We start from the raw sequence: 26879 nt of genomic DNA, 5'->3' as shown, positions 1-26879 counted from the left end.
CTGCTACCTGCCAAGCCGTTTTGCCTTCGCTGAAAGTGAAGAACAAATGCTCCACATCTGCTGGACATTCTTTTTTTTAAATTTTATTTTTTTAAAAATATTTTATTTAAGTTTTAACAGAACCCATACGTTATACATTATACATTTCATAGTAAACAATAGTAAACAATAGTCACTAACCTATAACTTCGATTATACACGTATTGTTCTGTATTTTGTCCCCTCCCCCCACCCCCCCCGCCCCCCCACCCATCAGTTAAAAAGAAAGAAAAAGAAAAAGCAGAAGAAAGAAGGAGGGGTCACTTCCGAGTAATTTCTTTTTAAATTCTTGCTAGGTAACAAGGCAATCCTGAGTTTAAGTACTTCCTATTCTTAATCCTAAATTTGCCATGAATGGGTTCCACACCTTCAAAAAGAAGTCGTATCCATTTCTCAGATTATACGTTGCTTTTTCTAATGGGATACAAATCCGCATTTCTGCATGCCATCTTTCGAATCTTATTTCATTTTGTTCTTTCCATGTAACCGCAACACATTTTTTGGCTCCTGCTAATGATATTTTGAGAAATCTTTCCTGATGTTTATCGAGACTTAGCTTTGGTGTTATTCCTTTTGTATCTCCTAGCAAAAACAACCTTGGATCCATTGGTATAATCTTATTCATCAATTGCTCTAAAAACTTTTTTAGGTCTTGCCAAAAAGGAGTTACCTTCTGACATGCCCAAGTAGAGTGTATAAAAGTGCCCACGTCTTGGTTGCATCTAAAACACCTTTCAGTTGAATTTAGTTTAAATTTATTTAATTTTTCCGGGGTTAAATATAGTTGCTGCAAAAAATTATACTGCACTAAGTTATACCTCACATTAATAGTATTTTTCATAATATCTAGACACAGTCTTTCCCAACTTGGTTCATCAATAATAATATTAAGATCTGTTTCCCATCTTTGTCTTGCTTTATTAATTCCTATCTTTGGACTAGCTATCTGTAGTAGTTTATACATTGATGATATAATTTTTTTAATTCCCTTACCCTGAATCAAGGATTCGATTCCTTTAATCTGAAATAGAGACATTGAATTTCCTAACTTTTCCCTTAAAAAAGATTGTAATTGATAATAGAAAAAAATACTATTCCCTGGAATTTGATATTTATTTCTCAATTGAGAAAATGTCAAAAAGATATTCCCTTCATAGCAATCTCCTATATTTTTAATACCCTTCTGTTCCCAGAGTTGTAGTATTTGATTATTCCAAGCAAACGGCAATAATCCATTTTTTACTAATGGAGTTTTAGCTGTTAAAAAAAAATATTTTATCCTTAACTTTAACTGTTTTCAACAATGTATTAATTAAATGTTTTAGCAAGGGTGACTCTTTATCCTTAACTAATATCTTCGCTTCCCATTTATATATAAATTCTTCTGGACAAGACTCTTTTATTTTATCCATTTCAATTTTAACCCATGCTGTTTTTCCACCCTCTTGATAAAAGGATGAAATAAAACTCATTTGCGCTGCCAGGTAGTAATTTTTAAAATTTGGTAATTGCAATCCACCTAATTCAAATTTCCATGTTAATTTTTCCAAAGACACTCTTGGCATTTTACCTTTCCAAAGAAAATTCCTCACAATTTTGTTCAATTCTTGGAAAAATTTATTTGGCAAAGGTATAGGCAGTGTTGAAAATAAATACTGTATCCTCGGAAAAATATTCATCTTAATAGTTAACTCTCCCTATCAATGTAATTGGAAGATTCATCCATTTCTTCAGGTCCTCATCTATTTTTTTTATTAGTGGTTTATAATTTAATTTATACAAATTATTTAACTTATTATCTACTTTAACTCCTAAAAACTTAATGCCTTCTTTTTGCCATTTAAACTGACTTTCTCTTTTACATTGATCATAATTGCCTTCAACAAGAGGCATTATTTCAGTTTTATCTTTATTAATTTTATATCCTGATACTTTCCCATATTCTTCCAGTCTAGAATATAGTTTTCTTAAGGATTCCAATGGTCTAGTAAGACAAATTAAGACATCATCTGCAAATAAAGTAATCTTGTGATCTTCCTGGTTAACTTTAAATCCTTTAATATCTAAATCTGATCTTATTAGCTCTGCCAGAGGTTCAATGGCCAATACAAATAAAGCTGGTGACAAGGGACATCCCTGTCTACTAGATCTTTCCAAATTAAATGATTGAGAAGATTGGCCATTTGTCACCACTTTGGCTTTATGTTGTTTATAAAGAGCTTTTACCCAGTTAATAAAACTGTTTCCTAATCGGTACTTCTCTAATACTTTAAATAAAAAATCCCATTCTAACCTGTCAAACGCCTTTTCAGCATCTAAAGCAACAGCTACGCTCAATTCCTTTCTTTTCTGTGCTAAATGTAAAATATTTATAAATCTTGCTACATTATCAGATATTTTCCTTTTTTTGACAAATCCAGTTTGGTCCTCTTTAACCAGCTTCGGTAAATATTCTGCCATTCTCCTTGCTAAAAGTTTAGCAACTATTTTATAATCTACATTCAACAATGATATTGGTCTATAAGAAGATGCATTTAAAGGGTCTTTCCCTTTTTTTTAAATTACAATTATAATTGCCAATGAGAAGGAGTCTGGTAATGTAGATGTTTTCTCCGCTTGATGTATCACTTCCATAAATAGTGGTAACAACAACTCTTTAAATTTTTTATAGAACTCAGGCGGAAAACCATCTTCCCCTGGAGATTTATTACTTGGTAAAGAATATAGTACTTCCTCCACCTCTCTCAAAGTAAAGGAGGCATTTAGTCCCATCTGCTCCTCATTAGATTGTTGGTAATCGTATCTTGGATAAAAAATTATTTATCTTAATTTCATCCTTTTCAGATTCAGAATGGTAGAGATTAGTGTAGAATTGCTTAAATACCTCATTGATTTCTCTAGGTTTATAAGTAATAATGTTCTGATCTGTTCTAATTGAATTTATTGTTCTTGATATTTGTTCTTCTTTCAGTTGCCATGCCAATACCTTGTGGGCTCTTTCTCCTAATTCATAATATCTTTGGTTAGTTCGTAATATTAGTTTTTCAGTTCTGTGAGTGTGTAATGTATTGTATTGAAATTTTTTATTTGCAAGTTGTGTTTTTTTTGTATCTGAAGAAGTTTTCTGTAAGTCTTTTTCTAATAGTGATTTCTTTTTCTAATACAGTGATTTCTTTTTCTAATCTTTCAGATTCCTTCCTATAGTCTTTCTTTATCTTAGATGAGTAGCTTATAATTTGGCCTCTCAAATAAGCCTTCATTGCATCCCAAACAATAAATTTATCATCCACTGAATTTAAATTAGTCTCCAAATATAATTCAATTTGTCCTCGAATAAAATCACAAAAGTCTTGCCTTTTCAATAGTAAAGAGTTGAGTCTCCATCTATACACTGATTGCTCTTTATCTGGCATCGTAATTTTCATTAATAATGGTGAGTGATCCGATAACAATCTAGCCTTGTAATCTATTTGTATTATTCTACCGCTTAATTGAGCTGAAATCAAAAATAGATCTATTCTAGAATATGTATCATGTCTATTGGAATAAAAAGAGTAATCTCTTTCCTTGGGATGGCTTTTCCTCCAAACATCTATTAAATTTAAACTTTCCATTAAATTCAAGGTTGTCTTCGCTGCTCTTGTCCTTGTCGTTGTCCTTGATGATCTATCCATTACTGGATCTAAACAAAAATTGAAATCTCCCCCTATCAATATATTTTCATGTGCTTCCGCTAGATTTAGAAAAGTATCCTGCACAAACTTCTCATCATCTGTATTTGGTGCATATATATTCATTAAAGTCCACAATTCTGAGAAAATTTGACAATGTACGATTATAAATCTACCTACTGGGTCACTTACAATATTTTGTATCTTAATTGGTAGCGTTTTCTTAAATAGGATCGCAACCCCTCTTGCTTTTGAATTAAAAGAAGATGCTACCAAACTTCCTACCCAATCTCTCTTTAACTTTTGATGTTCTTTTTCCGTTAGATGTGTTTCTTGTAAGAAAGCTATATCCACTTCCAATTTTTTCATCTGTGTTAAAATTCTCTTCCTTTTTATCGGTCCATTTAACCCACATTCTTGATGCCACAATCGGAAACAAGATAGTCCAGACAGTCTGGAGTTGAAGTGGTACCGCTGACTGGGATGCTGAAGATATTTTCACCTGGTGCTTCCTACAAAATATTTAATTTCTTGAGGACTTCTGGCAGAGGGTAGTGAATCTCTGGAATCCTCTACCTCAGGGAGCTGTGGAGGCTGGATCATTCCAGATTTACAGTAAAGGCAGATATGTTTTTGAAAGTTCGGGGAACTGGGCACTCTGAGGATCTGACACAGTCTAAGAGTTAAGACCTGGGTAGATTTGCCGTGACATTATTAAATGGCAGGGCAAGTGTAAGTCGCCGGATAACCTTCCTCTGTTCCTATTTGTGTCCATGTTCATTCATCAGATCATCTGCACAATTAATGACCTTCTAATATACCAAACTTACCCTAAAAGACATTAATAGAGTTAGAATTGAAAAGCTGATTGACGATCATACATATATTCAAGGGAAAGTTACTTGCAATGTTTCTCTACATTTCTACGGCCAGCAATATTTTGCGAGTCTGATTTGGTTTAACCTAATAGAAGCATTAGGTAATAGACCATATTATTTATCTACATGCATTAAAATTCACCAGGCTAAGAACCAACCGAATTTTACCGAACATGCACAAAAGAAATTTGGCGTAAACAATCAAAACAGCAAATATATTTCATCATAACCCATTCTTCTTTATTCCATTCCATTAGTATACCCTCTCCCTCATATACCTCCTCAGTACTGCTTAAGCAAATCTGCGCTATTTATTTTAACTACACACTATGCTTACAAATTTCACCTCACTACTTGGATAAAGGTGTTTCTGCATTCTCTTTCTGATTCCTTGGCCTACATTTATACGTCTATTTGACCACAAAGATATAAGGATGACCTGTTTGTGCTCCCACATCATCAGCCACCTGTCTGGCCAGCTCTGCTGAGATTCTGTTTAGTCGATATGCCTGGAATGGAGAAGATCAACATATGTTCAACATGAAATACCTAGAACTCATTATCACAGCAAGATGAAAGGGCATTTAATACACATCTTTTATCACATCTCAAAACATTTAATAACCAATTGATTTGTTTAAGTAAGGCCTTGGGGACTGTGATGCGGGAGAATATAATATGCTCTTAGATCCCATAAACTAATCAATGCCAGATAAAAGCTTTTATTCATGGAAAGACACAAAGCGCTGGAGTAACTAAACGGGTTATGCAGCATCTCTGGAGAACATGGTTAGGTCACATTTCAGGTCAGGACTTTTCTTCAGACTGATTGTAGTGGTGGGGGGGGGGGGGGGGGGGGAGATAGGGGGGGAAGAAAGCTGGAAGCTGCAAGAGAGCTGGAAGCTGGAAGAGAATTGGGCACCTTTGCCCAACCATTTATACATCAGAACCCCCTCCCCTCATCCAGCTATCACTTGTCAGGCTTTGTCCTGCCCCCACCTTTCTTTCTGCTTTCTCTCTCTCCACCTCCCTCCACTCTTCAGAGTGAAGAAGGGTCCCGACCCGAAACGTCACCTATCCATGTTCTCCAGAGATGCTGCCCGACCCGCTGAGTTACTCCACAATTTGTCATTCAGTGACATTTCGGTCGGGACTTCTTGACTGATCACAGTTATCTGGTTAATGAGTGAATGGGAGCAAATAGAGTGAAAACATAGATAACTGTCAGAGTTATGAAATACAGAGCAGGAAAATGTGCCTGGCGAGACACAAAGGGCATGTGTTCAACTCCCAGAGAAAAAAATAAGTACGATAATTATGATACTCTTAATGAGAGTTTCTAACTGAGAGCTGATCCTCACATGCTTCTGGAAAATAGCTTCCTTGATTGGTCACATGCAAGACATATGTTGTAGCTATTTTATACAAATAGCACTAAACTTATAAATAACAATCTTAGCTGTGAAAAATGCTACACTACTGGAGTCAGAATCATACAGCATGGAAACAGGCCCTTCAGGTCAACTCTTCTTGTCGACCAAGATGCACCACCTAAACTAGTCCCATTTACCCTTGTTTGGTCCATATCCCTCTAAATCATTCAGGCCCATTCTGAGACCGCCACAGTATTAAAAAAGGGTTAAGAATCCAACCCTTTCTGTGAATCTGTGGAATTCATTGCCACAGAAGGCTGTGGAGGCTGAGATTGTTAGGCAGAGATTGATAGATTCTTAATTAGTATGCGTGTCGGGAGTTATGTGGAGAAGGCAGGAATGGGGTTGAGAGGGCAAGATAGATCAGCCATGATTGAATGGCAGAGTAGAATTAATTCAGCACCTATAATTTATGAACTTTCTCTTCTTTTACCACTCCAAAAGAGCTAATGCTAAACCATATGGACAATGCACCCTCAAGCAATAGCTTGAAGCAAGGAGGAAAAAAGTGATTTAAATGAAAAACAAGATGTTCTCTTCTTGCACTTTTTTTGTCCATGGCATCTAATTTCAGTTATCAGGAAGATTTCTCACCAAATGTTGTAATCCATAGTCAGCTTGTGCAACTGTTGTACTACTGAAGGTGTTTGTCTCCACTATATCCGCTCCAGCCAGCAAATATTCCTAAAATAAAAAACACGCTTTGCTGAGAAAAGGAAATAAAATAAATGATGGTGTTAAACATTTTAAATCAACTTTTATGAAATTACTATTTCTATTTTGGCTTTGCTTCGGGGAGAGTGGAGGATAACTCTGATAGGGGTTTCAAGAGGATAAACTGGACAAAGAGTGAATGGGAACCATGTTTTCTTCGTGTAATTAGTCGGGTATAAATCTTTCATTTATCTTCATCATACCACCACAATGCATAGTTAACTTGAATAGTACCCAACCTCCTGAGAAGATGACAGTGACCTGCATTCTTGAATTGCTTTAATCCTTCTGGTACAAAGCACCTTTGCGCAGGAATTCAAGGATAGTGACCCAAGTGTGAGGAGTGTGAAATTTACTTCAGAATGGTTTGCTTGGAGAATAATTTGCATTTAGTATATATTCACCCGTTTCCCTCTCACACTCCTGCAGATTGCTGGAGTTAAACGTTGGCGAGATATTGCTGCAAATGCCTTGCTCAGTTGATGCAGTACATTTTATGTATTTTGCACATAATACATTTTTTTTGAGTATGCAAGAATGTTTTAAACCTGATTTCCCTGTCTGTTCCCATTTCAAAATGACAAACCCAGAGCTCTGCCTGCTTCATCACTCCAAGTCTCTTCAGGCCATCAGGTCTCAATAGTGAATCTTCCCCTCACTCCCGTGGCTCAGTTTTTTAAGTTTATTTTAGTTTAGAGACCCAGCATGGAAACAGGCCCTTTGGCCCACTGAGGCAGCGCCGATCAGCGATCCCCACACACTAACCTCCACACTGGGAACAATTTACAATTTAACCAAGCCAAACCTGCACGCCTTTGGAGTGTGGGAGGAAACTGGAGGTCCCGGAGAAAACCCATGCAGGTCACGGGGAGAACGTACAAACTCTTTTCAGACAGCACCCGTAGTCAGGATCGAGCCCAGGACTTTGGCGCTGTAAGGCAGCAACTCTACCACTGTGCCATCATTTTGTCCTTGCTATCTTACAATCAGTCTACATTCCAAAGAGGGTGTTGGATCAGGGACTAGAGTCAGAGCTGTATAGCACAGAAACAGGTTCGTCGGCTCAGCCCGTCCATGCTGCAAGTTGCCTAACCAAGCTAGTTCAACTTATCCCCCAGAACTTTTGGAACAGGCCCATAGGCCCACAATCAATGTCCGTGCCGAGCATGATGTTGATTTTCTCTGCCTGCTCGTGATCCATATCCCTCTATTCCCTACACATTCACGTGCCTATCTAAAAGCCTCTTGATTGCCACTTTTGTATCTGCCGCCACCATCACCCCAATTAGAGTATTAGTAGAGAAAATAGTGATGGAGAAGTAAGAAAAAATCAAGCAAATGGAGAAGAAGAATATTGCATGGAAGACAAAGACAGAAGGAAAGATTGTTGATTTCTAAGTGTGGAAAAAAATCACCAAAATTAGTGATCCCTCCCCCACATCCTCCAGCTTTTGTGGCCCCAGTCTCAGTGGTACTGACCCCGTGTTTTCACTCGACTTCACATTTCCAAGACAAAACATCTAGCCCTCCCGTCTCTCTGCAGATCAGATGAGCTGCAAAAATCAGAACCTACTGTCTCAGGTGCTAGGCTTTTATTCAGCAAAACGATCGCCCAGTTTATGTTTAGTCTCGCCGATGTACAAGAGTCCACATCTTGAACAACGGATACAGATGAGGTTGGAGGAGGTGCAAGAGTCAAGTCAAGTCAAGTCAATTTTATTTGTATAGCACATTTAAAAACAACCCACGTTGACCAAAGTGCTGTACATCTGATTAGGTTCCAATGGAAAAAAAATGAAACATACAGTAGCACGCAAACAGTTCACAGCGCCTCCTCAATGAGCCTCAAAGGCTAGGGAGTAGAGATAGGTTTTGAGCCTGGACTTAAAGGAGTCGATGGAGGGGGCAGTTCTGATGGGGAGAGGGATGCTGTTCCACAGTCTAGGAGCTGCAACCGCAAAAGCGCAGTCACCCCTGAGCTTAAGCCTAGACCGCGGGATAGTGAGTAGCCCCAAGTCGGCCGACCTGAGGGACCTGTAGTTAGAGAGGGGGGGTTAGAAGATTTTTGATGTAGGGGGGGGAGTGTCCATTTAGGGCTTTATACGTGAATAGGAGGAGCTTGAAGTTGATTCTGTACCGTACAGGGAGCCAGTGGAGAGAGGCCAGAATCGGGGTGATGTGGTCCCTTTTACGAGTACCCGTCAGGAGTCTCGCTGCGGCGTTTTGGACCAGTTGCAGGCGGGACAGGGAAGATTGGCTGATCCCAGTGTATAGGGAGTTGCAGTAGTCTAGGCGGGAGGAAATGAAAGCGTGAATGATTTTTTCTGTGTCGTCGAATTGGAGGAAAGGTTTGATTTTAGCTATGGTTCGAAGTTGGAAGAAGCTGGCTTTTACCACAGCGTTGACTTGCTTATCAAATTTTAATGCAGAGTCAAATATCATGCCGAGGTTTTTGACATGCGGTTTGACTAGGCAGGATAGACTTCCAAGACTGCCTGTTATCAATTTGATGGAGTCGGGGGGGGGGGGGGGGGGGGGGGCGAATAGGATGACCTCAGACTTGCTCTCATTTAATTGGAGGAAGTTCTGTGCCATCCAACATTTTATGTCCTCAAGGCAGTGTAAGAGGCTGTTTAAATTTGACTGGTTGTTGGGTTTCAGGGGGAGGTAAAGCTGAGTGTCATCGGCATAGCAGTGGAAAGAAATGCCGTGCCTTTGAATGATTTGGCCAAGGGGGAGCATGTATAAAGAGAAGAGAATGGGGCCTAGGATGGAGCCTTGTGGAACTCCGCAGGAGAGGCTAGCTGGAGCAGAGGAATAACTGCCTAACCTAAGAGAACCTCTGCCTAACCTGAAAGGACTGTCGGGGTCCCTGGACAGAGTCGAGGAAGGAGATATAGGGACAGGGACTCCGTCACTTCTTTTTTTTTGGTAAACCAGCATCTGCAGTTCCTTATTTCTATAATTACTATTCCTGTAGCTTTGACCCCAAGGCGAAAGGTTATGCCTTACCTTATGAATTTTGCAGATAATGTCAGATTGTGTTATGCTGAGAAGATCATTGTTCCCCTTTAAAAGTTTTGGATGATCTTTGAATTCGTCACCACGATATTCATCTTCGCCAAGTTTATATTGCTGAATCATGGTGCCCATCCCTCCATCCAACACCATGATGCGCTTTTGCAGAATTCTTTTAAGTTCATCTTGAGGACGATTCCTTATTTCTGGAATTAAGATAGCTTATTTTAAAATCGAGCCAGTTAGAATGCACAATGAAAAAAAAACTAATTCCAGGTCTTCGTCTTGGTTTATTATTGTCACATATACTGAGATGCAGTGGAAAGGCTACTCAAACATTGGGCGGCACAGTTGCGCAGCTGGTACACAGCTCTAGAGCCCAGGTTTGATCCTGACCTGGGTGCTGTTTGTATGGAGTTTGCCCATTCTCCTTGTGACTGTATGGCTTTCTACTGGGTGTTTCGGTTTCCTCCCACATCCCAAAGACTTGCGGATTTGTACATTAATTAAACTCTATAAAAATATGGCCAGGTAAATCAGCTAATCTCTACCTCATTCAGACTACCGCATCGATGGGCAGGTTGTATTTACCCTATGTGGCTGGAGTTCTGCAACTCTGACCAGGCCAGAGGCAGCAGATCCGTTCTCATAGCCAACTTCCACGGCCAAATGGCAGATGGAATTTGCCCCCTGCGGCCGGGACTCTGGAACGCAGATCCATTAAAATAGCCGATTTCAGAGGATGACTTTGCAGTCCAGTATCTCAGTCCCTCGACGGTCTAGGTGGACCGTTACGGTACCATTGGGCCCCTCTCAGAGGCCATGATCCCTGTTGGCCCGGCAGAATGGATAATCCAGAAAGACTCTGGAACAAAGGGTGCTGCAAAATCAGTGCTGGGCCTGTTCAAACATTAACCAGCACTAAGAATTTTTACATGACTTAACAAAAAAACAAATAATTATTTGGATTTTATCAGAAATTAAATTCTACACTTCAACAACTCATTCTCACTATTACACTCCAACTGATTTTTAATGAAACTATCATCATATTAGAATTGGTGATAAAACGCCCACATTAAGATAGATTGGAGCACAGATTTTCCAAAGGCAATAAATGTGCACAATATTTTGTTCTAATATTGTTTGTGTAATATTAATGGCCTCAGGCCATGTCAAGGTTTGACAGGCAGCACAAACTATGGTTGCTTGCCATGTTACATAACAAAACAATCAATTTACAAATAGCAAGGACCCGAAACTGACATGATCAAATCAAAACACATAGTGCTGTAGGAACTCAGCAGGTCAGGCAACATCAGTGGAGCAAATGGACAGACAACGATTCAGGTCGGGGCAGTCCTTCAGCTGTCTTTTATCAAAATATATCTTCCCCATCGACTTGAAAGAGCAAACAGGTGTTCTGAATAACAACACTCCTGAAGCGTTGCATCCCTAATTGCAGGTGTCAAATGAGAAAATATCCTCCGGATTGCAGCAGAAAGCAACAACTAGCTGGTCAGAGATCTGACTCTTTGCTCCATTGCTCTCCCTTGCTTTCTGTCACATCCCTTCTGTATTGAATCCACAACCTCGTGGCTCCAGTGCTGAGAACTATAATCTGCATTCTGTATCTTCCCCTTTGCTCTACCTATTTATTACATTTGAGTTTGTATTGTATTAATGTATAGATAGTATTATCTGATCTGATTGTATAGTGTGCAAAACAAAGTTGTCCACTGTACTTCAGTGTTTCAGTGCATGTGACAATAGTAATAATAATAATAATAATAATAATGTATTTTATTTATATAGCGCTTTTCATATACTCAAAGATGCTTTACAGAGATTTAGAGAACATAGGGAAATTAATAAATAGATAAATAAGTAAATAAATAAACGAACAGAGAAAGGAGACAGAAGGTGAGGTGACCTTCAGTGGTTGAAGGCAGTACTGAACAGGTGAGACTTCAGCGATGTTTTGAATGTGGTGAGTGTGGAGGAGTAAACCTAAACTTTGTTGTCCAGAGGAACCCTCACCTGCAGCCCTTCTCTTGGTCTGCACTACTGCACCCCTTGGTCCTGCAACCACCCCTTTACCCCCTCCCGTTCCCTCCCCTCCACCTGCTCCCCCTCCCTCGCTACCTCTTTCTCTACCCCTATCCTCTCCTTCTTTCCTTCTCTCTCTTTCCTTCTCTCCCTCTCCCCCTACTCCTACCCCATCTCCTACCTCTCTCCCCCTACTCCCACCTCTCTCCCTCTCCTCCTACTACCTCTCTCCCTCTCCCCTCCTACCTCTCCCCTCCTACCTCTCTCCCACTCCCTCTCCCCTACCTCTCTCCCCCTACTCCCACCTCTCTCCCACTGTATGTTTCTTTTTTTTTTCTCCTAATCAGATGTACAGCACTTTGGTCAACGTGGGTTGTTTTTAAATGTGCTATACAAATAAAATTGACTTGACTTGACTTCTCTCCCTCTCCCCCTACTCCTCTCCCCTTACTCCTACCTCTCTCCCCCTACTCCCACCTCTCTCCCTCTCCCCCTACTCCTCTGCCTCTCCCTTACTGCCTCCCTCTCTCCCCCTACTCCCACCTCTCTCCCCCTACTCCCACCTCTCTCCCCCTACTCCCACCTCTCTCCCCCTACTCCCACCTCTCCCCCTACTCCTACCTCTCTCCCTCTCCCCCTACTCCTACCCCTCTCCCCCTACTCCTACCCCTCTCCCCCTACTCCTACCCCTCTCCCCCTACTCCTACCTTTCTCCCTCTCCCCCTACTCCTACCCCTCTCCCCATCTCCTACCTCTTTCCCTCTCCCCCTATTCCTACCTCTCTCTCCCTACTCCTACCTCTCTCACTCTCCTCCCCATCTCCTCCCTCTTTCCCTCTACTCCTACCTCTCTCCCTCTCCCCCTTCTCCTACCCCTCTCCCCGCCCCCCGATCCCATCTCCACTCACCGCCTCCCGTGATGAACGCCGGCACCATGCGTCCCTCGTTTGCCAGCCTCGCAGCTCGCAGCCACGGCCGGCTCAGAGCCCGGGCTCTGCCCGCTCGCACGATCAGCGACACGGTGAAGTTTCTCGCCGACAGCCGGACGCTCGCAACCGCCCCATGGCCGGGCCTCCCCAGTGCGCATGCGCAGATCCGCCAGCAACAACCGCCGCATGGCCGGGCCTTCCCCAGTGCGCAGGCGCTGCACCCGGCCGCCGGCAACAACCCCCAGGCGCCACATCCGGCCGCCGGTAACAACCCCAAGTGCGTATTCGCTTCATCCGGCCGCCGGCAACAATCCCAGGTGCGCAGACGCCGCCCCGCCGGCCGGCAACAACCCACAATAACACAGGTCAGAGAGATGTGTTGGCAGGAACTGCAGATGCTGATTTTAAACCGAAGATAGACAGAAAAAGCTGGAGTAGTCGGAGAGCAGGAGGAATCACAGAGGGGGAATGTTGCATCTCATATTTCACTTAGGCAGCTTACAACCTCTAACTTCAAGTAACCTTTGCATCCCCCTCTCTCCAACACCCCCCACCCCCCTCAGTCGGACCAGCTTCAAAGTGGCCTTGTTGATTCTCATTGTCTGTAACTCGTTCTCACTTAACACACAGCTAACAATGGCCTGTGTGGGAAAGAACTGCAGATGCTGGTTTAAATCGAAGGTAGACACAAAATGCTGGAGTAACTCAGCGGGACAGGCAGCATCTCTGGAGCGAAGGAATGGGTGACGTTTTGGGTCAAGACCCTTCTTCAGACTGATGTCAGGGGAGTGGGGACAGAGGTAGAATGTAGTCGGAGACAGCAGGACTGGTGGGAGACTGGGAAAGGGGAAGGGATGGAGAGAGAAGGAAAGCAAGGACGACTTGAAGTTAGAGAAGTCAATGTTCATACCACTGGGGGGGAAATACCCAAGCAAAATATGAGGTGCTGTTCCTCCAATTTGCACTGGGGCTCACTCTGACAATGGAGGAGGCCCAGGGCAGAAAGGTCAGATTGGGAAGGGGAGTTGAAGTGCTTAGTAACCGGGAGATCAGGTAGGTTAAGACGGACTGAGCAGAGGTGTTGAGCGAAACGATCGCCGAGCCTGCGCTTTGTCTCGCCGATGTAGAGAGGTTGACACCTGGAATAGCGGATACAGTAGATGAGGTTGGAGGAGGTGCAAGTGACCTGGAAAGACTGGGTCCTTGGATGGTGTTTCCTTTATCATCATTACTTTTTTGCAGAACTTTCATTCATTTGTTCTACATCTCTCGTTTCCCTTTCCCCTGACTCAGTCTGAAGAAGGGTCTCGACCCGAAACGTCACATATTCCTTTTCTCCAGAGATGCTGTCTGATCCGCTGAGTTCTTCAATATACATCAGAGCATTGATTGCAGGATAATGATATGAAAGTGGAAATTAAAAATGTTAATGAAATAAATGAAGGTTGTTCATTCACAACATCAGACAAGTTGATCACATGCAGACATTTACAATATAGATAAAAACAGGCAGATGTCAATGTTAGTGACACACTCAAATAAAAACGCTGATACCCTCTGAAGTTTGATTCGAAACCAACATAGTACATAGAGCAACACAGCATAAGAACAGGCCCTTTGGCCCACAATGACGGTGTTGAACATGATGCCAAGACCATCACATATCTATCTGCACATAACCCATATCTCTCTGTTTCTATGCCTATCCCAAAGTCTTCTAAATGCCACTGATGTAACTGCTTCAACTACCACCCCCCACAGTACATTCCGGGCAATGCACCACCCTCTGTATAAAACAAAAACTTGCCCCTCTCACTTTAAAGATTTGTCCTCAATATTTGATTTTTCTATCCTGGGGAAAAGATTCTGTCTATCCATTTATTTCTTCTTTCTTCATCCCCTTTTTGAAGTGGAGGCCCTGGGACTTGAACAGATACATGGAAATTCAAGGTGTTTATATTTAATTGCCTCGATTATATAATTAATAAATAATACAGCAGTCAAATGTACAGTCTTTTTTAACATAATAAAAGGAACTGCAGATGCTGGTTTATACCATAGGGAGACACAAAATGTTGGAGGTACTCAGCGGGTCAGGCAGCGTCACTGGTGAAAATGGATAGGTGACATTTTGGGTCGGGACCCTTCTTCAGACTGTTTCAATCTGAAACATTACCTATTTTCTTCAGAAGTGCAAACTATTGTTTTCGCAAGTGTAAATCAATATATTTTAAAATTTTATTTAGAGATAGTGTGGAAATTGGCCCTTTTGCCAAAGGAGTCTATGCTGACTGTCAATCATATGTTCACACTTGCTCGATGTTATCCCACAGTCTCATCCACTCCCTACACACTAGGGATAATTTACAGGGGCCAATTAACCTACAAACCCCCGCACATCTTTGGGATGTGGGAGGAAACCGGAGCACCAGGACGAAACTCATGTGGTTTAGTTTTAGTTTTGTTTATTGTTACAATTACCGAGGCACTGGGGAAAGCTTTTTAAATAGACCCATAGGTGCAGGAGTAGGCCATTCGGCCCTTCGAGCCAGCACCTTCATTCACCGTAATCATGGCTGATCATGCACAATCAGTACCCCGTTCCTGCCTTCTCCCCATATCCCTTGACTCCGCTATCATTAAGAGCTCTATCTAACTCTCTCTTGAAAGCATCCAGAGAATTGGCCTCCACTGCCTTCTGAGGCAGAGAATTCCACGGCTTTGCAACTCTGAGTGAAAAAGTTTTTCCTCGTCTACGTTCTAAATGGCCTACCCCTTATTCTTAAACTGTGGCCCTTTGTTCAGGATTCCCTCAACATCGGGAACGTGTTTCCTGCCTCTAGCGTGTCTAATTCCTTAATAATCTTATATGTTTCAATAAGATCCCCTCTCAACCTTCTAAATTCCAGAGAATACAAGCCCAGTCGCTCCAGTCTTTCAACGAACGACAGTCCCACCATTCCGGGAATTAACCTCGTGAACCTACGCTGCACTCCCTCAATAGCAAGAATGTCCTTCCTCAAGTTTGGAGACCAAAACTGCACACAATACTCCAGATGTAGTCTCACTAGGACCCTGTACAACTGCAGGAGGACCTCTTTGCTCCTATACTCAACTCCTCTTGTTATGAAAGCCAACATTCCATTGGCTTTCTTCACTGCCCGTTGTACGTGCATGCTTCCTTTCAGTAACTGATGAACAAGGACACCCAGATCTCGTTGTACTTCCCCTTTTCCTAACGACACCATTCAGATAATAATCTACCTTCCTGTTCTTACCACCAAAGTGGATAACCTCACATTTATCCCCATTAAACTGCATCTACCCACGCACACAACCTGTCCAAGTCACCCTGCAACCTCATAGAATCTTCCTCACAGTTCACACTGCCACCCAACCTTGCGTCATCTGCAAATTTGCTAATGTTACTTTTAATCCCGTCATCCAAGTCATTAGTGTATATTGTAAATAGCTGCGGTCCCAGCACCGAGCCTTGCTGTACCCCACTAGTCACTGCCTGCCATTCTGAAAGGGACCCATTTATCCCTACTCTTTGTTTCCTGTCTGCCAACCAATTTCCTATCCATGTCAGTACCCTACCCCCAATACCATGTGCTCTAATTTTGCCCACTAATCTCCTATGTGGGACCATCTTGAAGGCTTTCTGAAAGTCCAGGTACACTACATCCACTGGCTCTCCCCAGTCCATTTTCCTAGTTACATCCTCAAAAAATTCCAGAAGATTAGTCAAGCATGATTTCCCCTTCGTAAATCCATGCTGACTCAGAACGATCCTATTACTGCTATCCAAATACTCTGCAATTTCTTCTTTTATAATTGACTCCAGCATCTTCCCCACCACTGATGTCACACTAACTGGTCTATAATTTCCTGTTTTCTCTCTCCCATGTTGCATGTTCACCAGTTAATAATATTAAATAATATGTAATGCTGTTTAAGCTTACACTAAAGATGTGCAGGTTTGTTCGGTAATTGGCCTCCATAAATTGCCATTTGAGTGTAGGGGTGGATGAAACAAAGGGATAAACTAGAACCAGCGTGAACGGGTGATTGATGGTCAGTATGGACTCAATGGGCCGAAGAACCTGTTTCCATGCTACATCTCTACACTAAATTAAATAGCTTTCCAGTGTGTGCAGTAAGGTATCAGCTTCTGTATAAATGAAGTGATAACCTGACAGTAAATGGACTTATGCAATGAGGCTACAGAGTCAACCAGCAAGTACTCATTTTAATAAAGTTTCAAACATTAGTATCGATAAAAATGCACCGTTTTATTTTACAAAAAAACTTTATATGGGGGAAAAAAGGGACTGGGGACAGCATTTTACTACTTATAGTGTCATACAGCGTGGAAACAGGCCCTTCACCCCAATTGCCAAAGCCCACCAACATGGCCCATCTACACTAGTCCCACCTGTCGAAATGTTTTTAAACAATGTGATAATACCTGCCCCAACTTCATCTGCAGATAGCTTGTTCCATGTACATACCATCCTTTGTGTAAAAATAAGTTGCCCCTCAGGTTCCTATTAAATCGATCCCCCCCTCACCTTAATCTCATGTCCTCTGGTTCTTGATACCCCTACTCTGGGTAAAAGACTGTGCATTTACCCTCTCTATTCCTATCATAATTTTATACACCACTGTAAGATCACTCCTCACTCCAAGGAATAAAATCCTAGCCTGCACAACCTATCCCTGTAGCTCAGGACTCAAGTCCTGGCAACATCCTCGTAAATTTTCTCTGCACCCATCTCAGCTTAACAACATATTTCCTATAACAGGGTGACCAAAACTGAAAACATACTACTTCTTTCCTGAAAAATTTTGTTCCTGCTATAGACGAGGGAGTTTTTTTCCAGTTTTTCCTCCCACAAACTGTAGGGAACAACAAAAAGCCTGGATTTGCAATGTATCAGTTTATAGAAAACAGGCTTTTATTGAGGCTATAAAGCAAAATTTAATATTAAAAGTCACACAGACTGGGAACATGATTGAAGAATTAATGACAGATCTTTGTGTACAATGTGTTACAGATAATGCCTAGTCAGGAGTTCAGATCTCATTTTCATTCCAATGAAAATGTTTAACTGGATTGCAAATCTCATTTCATACAATGTCAAATTCTATCCCGGTCAAAATGCAGCAATTTAAGTTACAGACGTTCTCGATATATTAAGAGTTAAAGTCAATAACCAGATGCTGTAAATTTGAAATAGGACACAAAACACTGAATATATTAAACATTTCAGGAGAGCGAAATATTTCAGGTTGATAATCTTTTATTGTGGGTTTTATGTCAATGCATTTGACAAACAGAAATATGACAAAAGAAAAGGGGTAAGAATCCCTAGAGGGTATGGGGAACAGATCCAATGCCAGACACCTGTGGAGTCAGTAGATATTTTTAAGGTGGACATTGACAGATTCTTGATTACTAAGGGTGTAAGGGATATCGGGTGAAGGCAGGAGAATGGGGTTGAGAGGGAAAGACAGATCAACCATGATTGAATGGCGGAGTAGACTTGATTGGCCGAATGGCCTAATTTTGCTCCTACTGTATAACTGATGAATTTAATTTGCACAATGGGCAGGGAGATAGGTGCCAATCTTGTGGAGCTAACTATTCTTGGCAACTTCAAGCAAGAACCAGATAGATTCACCAATGTATAGCACTGAGGCAATAAGGAAAATGTTCGAAACACAGAAATGCTAGAGTATGAAGAAGGGTCCTGATCCAAAACATTGTGTACCCATCCCTTCCATTAGTGCTGCCTGACCCGCTGAGTTCCTTCAGCACTGTGTGTTTTGCCCCAGAAACTCTTAGCAGGTGCGAAAAGAGGAACAGGGTAAATGCTTCAGATTAGCTGCGCTTCTCATTCCACAGATACTTCCTGACTTGCTGAGTGTATTTGCTATTTTCTGTTTTTATTTCAGATTTTCAGCATCTGCAGTTTACTTTGATTTTCAAAGGACTGAGGTGATTGGGCAAGCAGCTGCCAAAAAGAAAAATGCACTCACAGCTGGTCTATAATTGTGTCTCTTCATTGCTGGCACAAAATGCATTTATGTGATGAACCATTGAGCTTTTCCATGGACATAGTGTTGGAGGAATATGAACTGTTTTTTAAAAGTATTAGTGGTAATTTCCTACATGTGGGTACAAGGTATTGCAGTTGCTGGTTTACTGAAAAAGAGACAAAGTGCTGGAGAACTCAGCAGGTCAGGCAGCATCTCTGGAGAACATGGATAGGTGATGTTTTGGGTTTGAAGAAGGGTCCCAATCAGAAACGCCACCTCCCCATGTTCTCCAGTGATGCTGCATGACCCGTTGAGTTACGGCAGCATTTTGGGTCTTTTTTTGTTTGAATATTCCTATATGTTTGGTGAGCATTTCTATCAAGCAAGTCATCTACGAGTCAGTTTTAATACCAGGAAGAATAAATGTCCACATTTTAAAGTCAAATTATTTATGCATCAGCTTTTGTAGTCACACAGTACCATTAAATACCAATGGATTTCCCCTACATAATATTAATACCTCATTCCAGGCTGACATACTTTCTCATTTTGCTTAGCATAACATCAATTTTAGTCATTCACTTCTAGTATTGCATTCAAGGTTATTCACTAATCTACACTTTCACACTAAAATATTCAGGCGAAGGAAGGAAAGAAAAGGCTGTGTCAGAATTCTTTATTACAGATCGCTTTCACCGTATAGCGCAGTTGCAAACGAGGCATAGTCCAAGGCTCCTGGCACACTAGGTGTCCCTCTGTAGGGTGGCATGCTGGAGATGCAGTATTCAGCCTGTTTGGGTGGCAATTCACGGCTCAATTCCTCAGGCAGAATGTAAGGCTGTTTAAAAAAAAGTGCAATTTTTTCAGTTCAGTTTAAAAGTTTAAGATTAAAGCCTTCTACATTTCTTAGTTGAATTGCTCTTGTTTTCTAAAAATAACCACTTTTCTACATACTGTAGTTGAAAAGTGGGAAACTTCATTTGGAAAAAGGCAATTTTTTTTCTATTTTAGATGGGAGCAGAGATGCAAAGGAGGGCAATAAGGCACCAGAGTGCAGGCTGGAGATTTAACTTACGTGATCAGACAATAGACAATAGGTGCAGGAGGAGGCCATTCGACCCTTCGAGCCAGCACCGCCATTCAATGTGATCATGGCTGATCATTCTCAATCAGTACCCCGTTCCTGCCTTCTCCCCATACCCCTGACTCCGCTATCCTATCAGATATCAGAACTATTAATTACATCAACAAACTTAATGGTTTATTTTAGTTTAGAGACAGAGTGTGGAAACAGCCCCTTCAGTTCACCGTGTCTGCGCTGAACAGCGATGCCCGCACACTACCACTATCCTACACACTAGGAATAATTTACAATTTTACCTAGCCAATTAGCCTACAAACTTATACTTCTTTGGAGTGTGGGAGGAAACCGGAACACCCAGAGAAAACCCACGCAAATCACAGGGAGAGCGGACAAACAACACCCATAATCAAGATCAAACTCGGGTCTCTGGTGCTGTAAGGCAGCAACTCTACCACTACGCTACCATGCCATCCCATCACAGGACATCAAAATGTAAATTCTGAGGTCAAGCAGCATCTGCGTACGGGAGATCACTGGTCGGCACGGACTCGGTGGGCCGAAGGGCCTGTTTCCATGCGAGATCTCTAAACTAAATTAAACCAAATCTACAGAAAGAGAAACAGGTAAGATTATAGGTGTTATGGTTTTCTGTAGATGCTGACTGACCTGCTGAAGGTTTTCAGCAGTTTCTGTTTTTAGTTTAGATTTTCAGAAGCTGCAGGTATTTTTTTTACTTTATAGGAACATCAGTTTTAACATGGAGAAAGAAAACTTTTACAATTCTTAATGGAGGTTGAGGGGAGACCTGTTAGAAGTATATAGAATCGTGAGAGGGTTAGATAGAGTAGATAGTCAGAACCTTTTCCCCAGGGTGGAAATGTCAAAGACTAGCAGGCAAAGCTTTAAGATGAGAGGGACAAAGTTTAAAGAGATGTGTGGGGCAAGGTATTTTTTAAACAGTGGTGGGTGTCTGAACGCATTGCCAGAGGTGGTGGTGGAAGCAAGTATGATGGTATTGAAGAGGGTTTTAGCTATGCATATAGATATGAAGTAAGTAGAGGGATACGAAACACGTATATGCAGAGGAGACATTTAATTTGGTATCATGTTCAATGATTTAATGATACTTTATTGTCACATATATCTAGGTACAGTAAAATCATACAGCAGACCTCACTTAGGGAGTACACAAGTGTCACCACATGTTTGGCACTGACAAAGATATAACATGAACATTGTTCCTGTGATGCACTATTCTACGTTTCCTTTTTAAACCAGAACTTACCTTATCTCCTGCCAGAATCCTGAAGGAAGCCACAACCTGGTCGGCTGTGTCTGTGTCAGCAGTCTCTCGGGTCATGAAAGAGATGAAGGACTGGAAGGTCACTTTGCCGGTATTATTTGGATCAATTAAATTCATGATCCGTGCAAACTCAGCCTCACCCTGCCAAAAGAATCATTAGTTCATTAGTTATAGGAACAGAATTAGGCCATTCAACCCATCAAGTCTATTCTGCCATTCAATCATGGCTGATCTATCTTTCCCTCTCAACCGATTCTCCTGCCATCTCCCCATAACTCCTGACACTCTTACTAATCAAGAATCTGTCAATCTTTGCCTTAAAGAAATATCCATTAACTTGGCCTCCACAGCCTTCTATGGCAATGAATTCTACAGATTCCCCACCCTCTGACTAAACAAATTCCTCCCAATCTTTCTACAGTTATATCCTTTTATTCTGAGACTAAGGCCTCTGATCCTAGACTCTCCCACTAGTGGAATCATCCTTTCCACATCCACTCTCCCCAGGGCTTTCACCATTCGGTAAGTTTCAATTATTTCCCCCTTATTTCCCTCTGGAAGACGACTCCGGACTGTCAAAGCAGCCACAGCCAGACATAAAAACAGCTTTTTTTCCACGAGTGATAGTTCTACTCAATAACCAAAGTCTGTAGTCTCTTTTTTGCTCTGGTTTATTTTCGCCCACATATTTAGACCGTAATGTTGTGTCCTTATTGTTTTGATGTGGTTATGCTTTATTCTTAATTGTTAACTGTATGTTTGTGTTGTCATTTGTGAGCGGAGCACCAAGGCACATTCCTTGTATATGCATACTTGGCCAATAAACTTTCATTCATTCATTCATCCTTCCAAACAGCCATCACCCTTACACAAACTCTATTCTACATGCTACAACTTTACAGCTGCTCCACGATGCCTCCCTATCTCTAAATACTCCAGCTCCCTACTATTTACTGCGTAAATATTATTTGTTTGTTTTTTAATTGTGGGCCAAGGCCAGTTGGATACTATTGAATATATCAGATCTTTTGATAAACATTCAGAAGACGTTAGTTAGCTTAGTTTATTGTCACATATACTGAGGTACAATTAAAAGCTTTCTGTTGTGTGCTTTCCCGTTAGCGGAAAGACTATACATGATTTCAAAATTCATGGTGATCCCAACACTTATTTCTAACCTCAGATATAGTAAACATGCATCTATCGTACCAGATCAAAGCCCATGGAGATGAGACAAGCTCTAAGATCATCAGGATCCATCGCTCCATTCTTCTTCTGTTGAGTAGATCAGCAAGTAAAAGTAAGAGGCGAGGGGTTTCCAACAAGGAGATGGTTAGTTCAAAGCCCACAGATCCAGAGAAGCATCGGCAATGAAGATGGGCACCAAGAGCCAAATGATTCATTTAAAGTCCAAAGGATTCAATTAGGGCCAGAAGTTGTATCATTGTTGTAAAGTGGAAGAGAGCAACTAACACAAAGATAAATCAGACAAACGGGATATAGACGATCATGGGACAAACATGAAACATAGAGGACAACATGGGTGCAAACCAAAGAAAAGGGACAATTAGGACACATTGCAAATGTAAAAAAAGGACAAAATAAAAGAAAATGTATCAGAGTTTTACCTGTATAGATAAAGATAATAAAACATAGTCCAGTTAGTACCTGTTTATCATTTCCAACATGTCCAAGGCTGATGAGGCAGGCTCTGGATAGCTTTGGTCTCAGCTTGCGAGAATTATCATAGTTTCCCACACGGTTGCAGCATGCAATGTAAATATGGTGTTTACTGCCAATTATAAGCATGCAATGCACAGGATCAGAACTGCAACTCACTTAGTTAATGTTTATTAGAACAACAACACTATTTATTAAATGGTCACTTTCACCAAAAATGTCATGTCATGAATAGTACATCTTGCAGTTGCACATGAACTAATTTTTATTCTATCTGTCCCACCCCCCAAATGCTGTTTGAATTGATGTACCCAAGTTAAAATGTGCTGTATTTCACAAAATGAAATTAACATACTGTCTGTCGGTGCTTGCTGTCTGTGTGGAGTTTGCACGTTCTCCCTTTGACCGCGTGGGTTTTCTTTGGGTGCTGTGGGCCCATGGAAGAAACTGGAGCACCCGATTTGAATGCAAATAGTGGAGCAGACCTCACAGCACATTACCCAGCCCATTGGACACATGGTGGCCACCAAATTTCAAAAGGAAGAAGCCATTCATCCCATTGCATCTCTCGGAAGTAATATTTGGTATAATTTTCTCCGCATCCTTTTTGATTTTCCTTTTGCTCACCGAGTCCACACTGACCAGCGATGACCTATACACTAGCACTATCCTACACACTGGGGACAATTTACAATTTACCAAAGTCAATTAACCTACAAGCCTTTACGTCCTTGGAGTGTGGGAGGAAATTGGAGCATCCAGAGAAAGCCCACATGGTCACAGGGAGAACGTACAAACTCCGTACAGACAGTACCCGTAGTCAGGATCAAACTCGGATCTCTGGGGCTGTAAGGCAGCAACTCTGCCACTGCGCCGTCATCCTTTGGCACAAATTGAGTTTCATCCAAATCAAGCAAAATTGGAAGTCAAATCAGCTTAGAATATCTTCAATGTGGACATAATTAAATAAATAAACAGCTGGGAGAAGTTCCACTGTGGCTCTCCCAATTATAATTTCCAACATGTCCAAGGTTGATGATGCACGCTCTGAACTCCTTTGCTTGCAAAAACCATCCTAGTTTTGCAAAGACCGAAAGACTCTAAGACATAGGAGCAGAATTAGGCGATTCAGCACATCAAGTATGCTGGCCACTCAATTCTGGCTGACCTATTTTTCCTTCTCAGCCCCATTCCCCTGCCTTCTCACGGTAACCTCTGACGTCCTTACTGATCAAGAACCGATCAATCTCTGCTATAAATTCCACAGATTTACCACCCTCTGGCTAAAGAAATGTCTCCACATCTCCATTCTAAAGGCATGTCCTTTTATTTTGAGGGTGTGCCCTCTGGTCCTAGACTCTCCCACTACTACCATCAGATCACAAGACACTGGAGCTTTTCACTGTACCTCGGTACGTGACAATAACCTAAACTCAATGAAGCTATTCAGCCCATTAAGTCTACTCCACCATTCAATCGCGGCTGATTTATCTTTCCCTCTCAACTCCATTCTCCTGCCTTCTCCCCATAACCTTTGGTGCCTTCCTAATCAAGAACCTATCATGAAATGCAATAAGAACCACCTTAACCTCTCTACCTCCATTCTATATAGGTCTTTCATTATTCATTAATTGCAGCATGCCATGTTAAACCCATCTCTATGGTCATTCTGGGAGACTGGAGATGCGATTATTTATGGGCGGGGAGGATATGTGTGAGAAAAAAAGCCACCATAAAGTGCAAATTGCTATAAATATTTTAAACATGCTCATCGGAAAAGCATCACACACAATGAAAGGAGCAGTGTACCCTGTCAAAGTGGCTGAATGAAGACCGGAATTCATTCATTTGTTGCTGGGTGATTCCTTTAGCATCTCTGGTTAGAATCTGCGTCTCAATTTCATTGATAGTCCTGGCGATTGTAGTGAGGAGCATTTCCCAGCCGACTCGGATGTGCTGTCAAAGTTAGTAACAAAGATGGCTCTGAAAAATTCAGCTCAGCATCATACCAAGATGCAAACGGCTAGAGTCAAATCTTTCTGCTTTAGAGCATTTCACTTTCTGACTGAGCAAAGATTCAATCGGACGGGGGAAAAAAAGGCTGCTGAAAATGTGGTTGCACACACAGGCCAGCAGCATCTTTGTTGTTGCTGATACATGTAGAAAGCAGAGAAAAAATTATAAAAAGGAAGTTGATACCAAAGGTAATTATATAAATAGTATAGATACTGTATGTATTTACAGTCATACAGCATGGAAACAGGCCCTTCAACCCAACTTGTCCATGCCAACCAAGATGCCCCATGTAAGCTAGTCCCATTTGCCCATGTTTGGGTCATCTACTTCTAAACCTTTCCTATCATGTACCTGTCTAAGTATCTTTTAAATGCTGTTAACGTACCTGCCTCCTCTGGCAGCTCGTTCCACATATCCACCACCCTCCGAGTGAAAAAGTTGCCCTTCAGGTTCCTATTAAATCTTTCCCATCCAACCTGAAACCTATATCCTCTGGTTCTTGATTCCCCCACTCTTGGTAATAGATTCTGTGCATTTATCCTATCTATTCCTGTCATGATTTTACACACCTCTATAAGATCACCCCACAGGCAAGGAATAATGTCCTAGCGTACGCAACCTCTCAAACTAGATAAGCCAGTGAGGGGAAATTGAACAATGGGTTAAACTTATGGTTAGATGAAGTGCGATGGGAAGAGGTCTGATCAGAGCAATGTATACTAAAATGGACTAGATGGGCAGCATGGCTTTTTATTGTGTTGTATATTCTGTAATTCTACACTTTTGCAGGATTACAAATCTCCTGTAAGGTGTCACATTATTCATAAATCCTTCTTCCTCAGGTCCAAAAATATTCATGTTAATACATATTTTGTCCACAACATTTGAGGTGAGGAGGGAAAGATTTAATAGGTACTTGAGGGGTACAGTTTATTTTTTACACAAAGGATAGTGGGTATATGGAGCGAGCTGCCGGAGGTGGTAGATGAGGTAGGTACTGTCACAATATTTAAGATTTGGACAAGTACATGGATAGGATAGGTTTAGAGGGATATTGGCCAAGTGCGGGCCGGTGGTACGAGTGTAGATGGGGCATGTTGGTCGGCATGGGCAAGTTGGGCCAAAGGGCCTGTTTCACATTATAACATAAAATAAGTTGGCTTCCTCGCATAATATAACAAGAGTGAAGATAAACGATTGTTTATATTTTCAATTAAATGGGTGGGAAGATCTAACAATAACATTATTATCTTCTGTGCCATATGTCTCAAACTCCATGCATCCAGTACCTCCATAGTGTAGCCGGTGTGCTTGTTGTCAAAGACGAGGGCCTCTTGAATAAGTTGATGTTCTCCTTCAAGTTTATCCACATTAGGTTTGTAGTTAATGATGACTTCCTCACACTGTTTCAGTTGGTTCATTTGATCTTCCAGGGTTCCACTCATCTCAATAGAACTTTGAGCAATAGCCTGTTGTTAAATTAATTCAGTTACAACACCATTCCACTTTCAAAAATAATTATATTGCCCCACCCTGGCCATTTCTCCTCCTCCCTGCTCCCATCCGGCAGAAGGTTTTGAAGCTTAAAAACGCACACCACCAGACTCGGGAACAGATACTACCTGTTCTCCGTTATCAGGCTTCTGAATGGTCCCTCCATAAGTTTAGTTTAGTTTATTGTCACATGTACCGAGGTACAGTGAAAAGCTTTTGTTGCGTGCTAACCAGTCAGCAGAAACACAGGGTAAGCTAGGGTACTGTCCAATTCACCTCGACCCGACTGTGGATATTCGACTTTGTCTATGGAACAGATGCTCTACAGTGCTGAGACCAATGTCTGCGCTCTGTATCTTCCTGGTCCTGATTCCCACCCTGGTCTTCAATTACTTATTGACCTTTTCAAGATTAGGCTTTTGATTAATCCTTTGGGCAGCTAATTCTCTGGTTAGACATAGTCTTATTGGGATACATTTAAAGGGATTTATGAATGCAAATTTGTGCTACTGCTGACAATGGAGTTG

The 26879-nt window shown here is 41.5% G+C and overlaps 2 protein-coding genes across 4 annotated transcripts in view; both read right to left on the bottom strand.

Annotated features, from left to right (window-relative positions):
* The window catches only part of mtr (5-methyltetrahydrofolate-homocysteine methyltransferase), an 82163-nt gene extending 69292 nt beyond the window's left edge, over positions 1-12871 (bottom strand). For all 3 annotated transcript variants that reach the window (XR_013547633.1, XM_078405082.1, XM_078405081.1), the window contains exons 1-4: positions 12710-12871; positions 9748-9959; positions 6616-6705; positions 5028-5097 (exon numbers count right to left, since the gene is read on the bottom strand). Coding sequence is in view for 2 of the 3 variants with exons in the window: in XM_078405082.1 (XP_078261208.1) it covers positions 5028-5097; positions 6616-6705; positions 9748-9959; positions 12710-12737 (400 nt within the window). In the remaining variant the exon portion in view is untranslated. The remainder of the gene's footprint in view (positions 1-5027; positions 5098-6615; positions 6706-9747; positions 9960-12709) is intronic.
* A 5762-nt stretch (positions 12872-18633) lies between these two features.
* Positions 18634-26879, bottom strand: part of LOC144596956 (alpha-actinin-2-like) — a 66988-nt gene continuing 58742 nt past the window's right edge. The window contains exons 17-21 of the mRNA XM_078405853.1: positions 26148-26327; positions 24652-24798; positions 22372-22437; positions 21145-21303; positions 18634-19613 (exon numbers count right to left, since the gene is read on the bottom strand). Of these exons, the coding sequence (XP_078261979.1) occupies positions 19455-19613; positions 21145-21303; positions 22372-22437; positions 24652-24798; positions 26148-26327 (711 nt within the window). The 3' untranslated portion in view covers positions 18634-19454. The remainder of the gene's footprint in view (positions 19614-21144; positions 21304-22371; positions 22438-24651; positions 24799-26147; positions 26328-26879) is intronic.

The sequence above is a fragment of the Rhinoraja longicauda genome, chromosome 9 (genome assembly GCF_053455715.1).
Source record: "Rhinoraja longicauda isolate Sanriku21f chromosome 9, sRhiLon1.1, whole genome shotgun sequence".
Lineage (NCBI taxonomy): Eukaryota > Metazoa > Chordata > Chondrichthyes > Rajiformes > Arhynchobatidae > Rhinoraja > Rhinoraja longicauda.
This window is presented reverse-complemented; position numbering and strand designations above follow the sequence as displayed.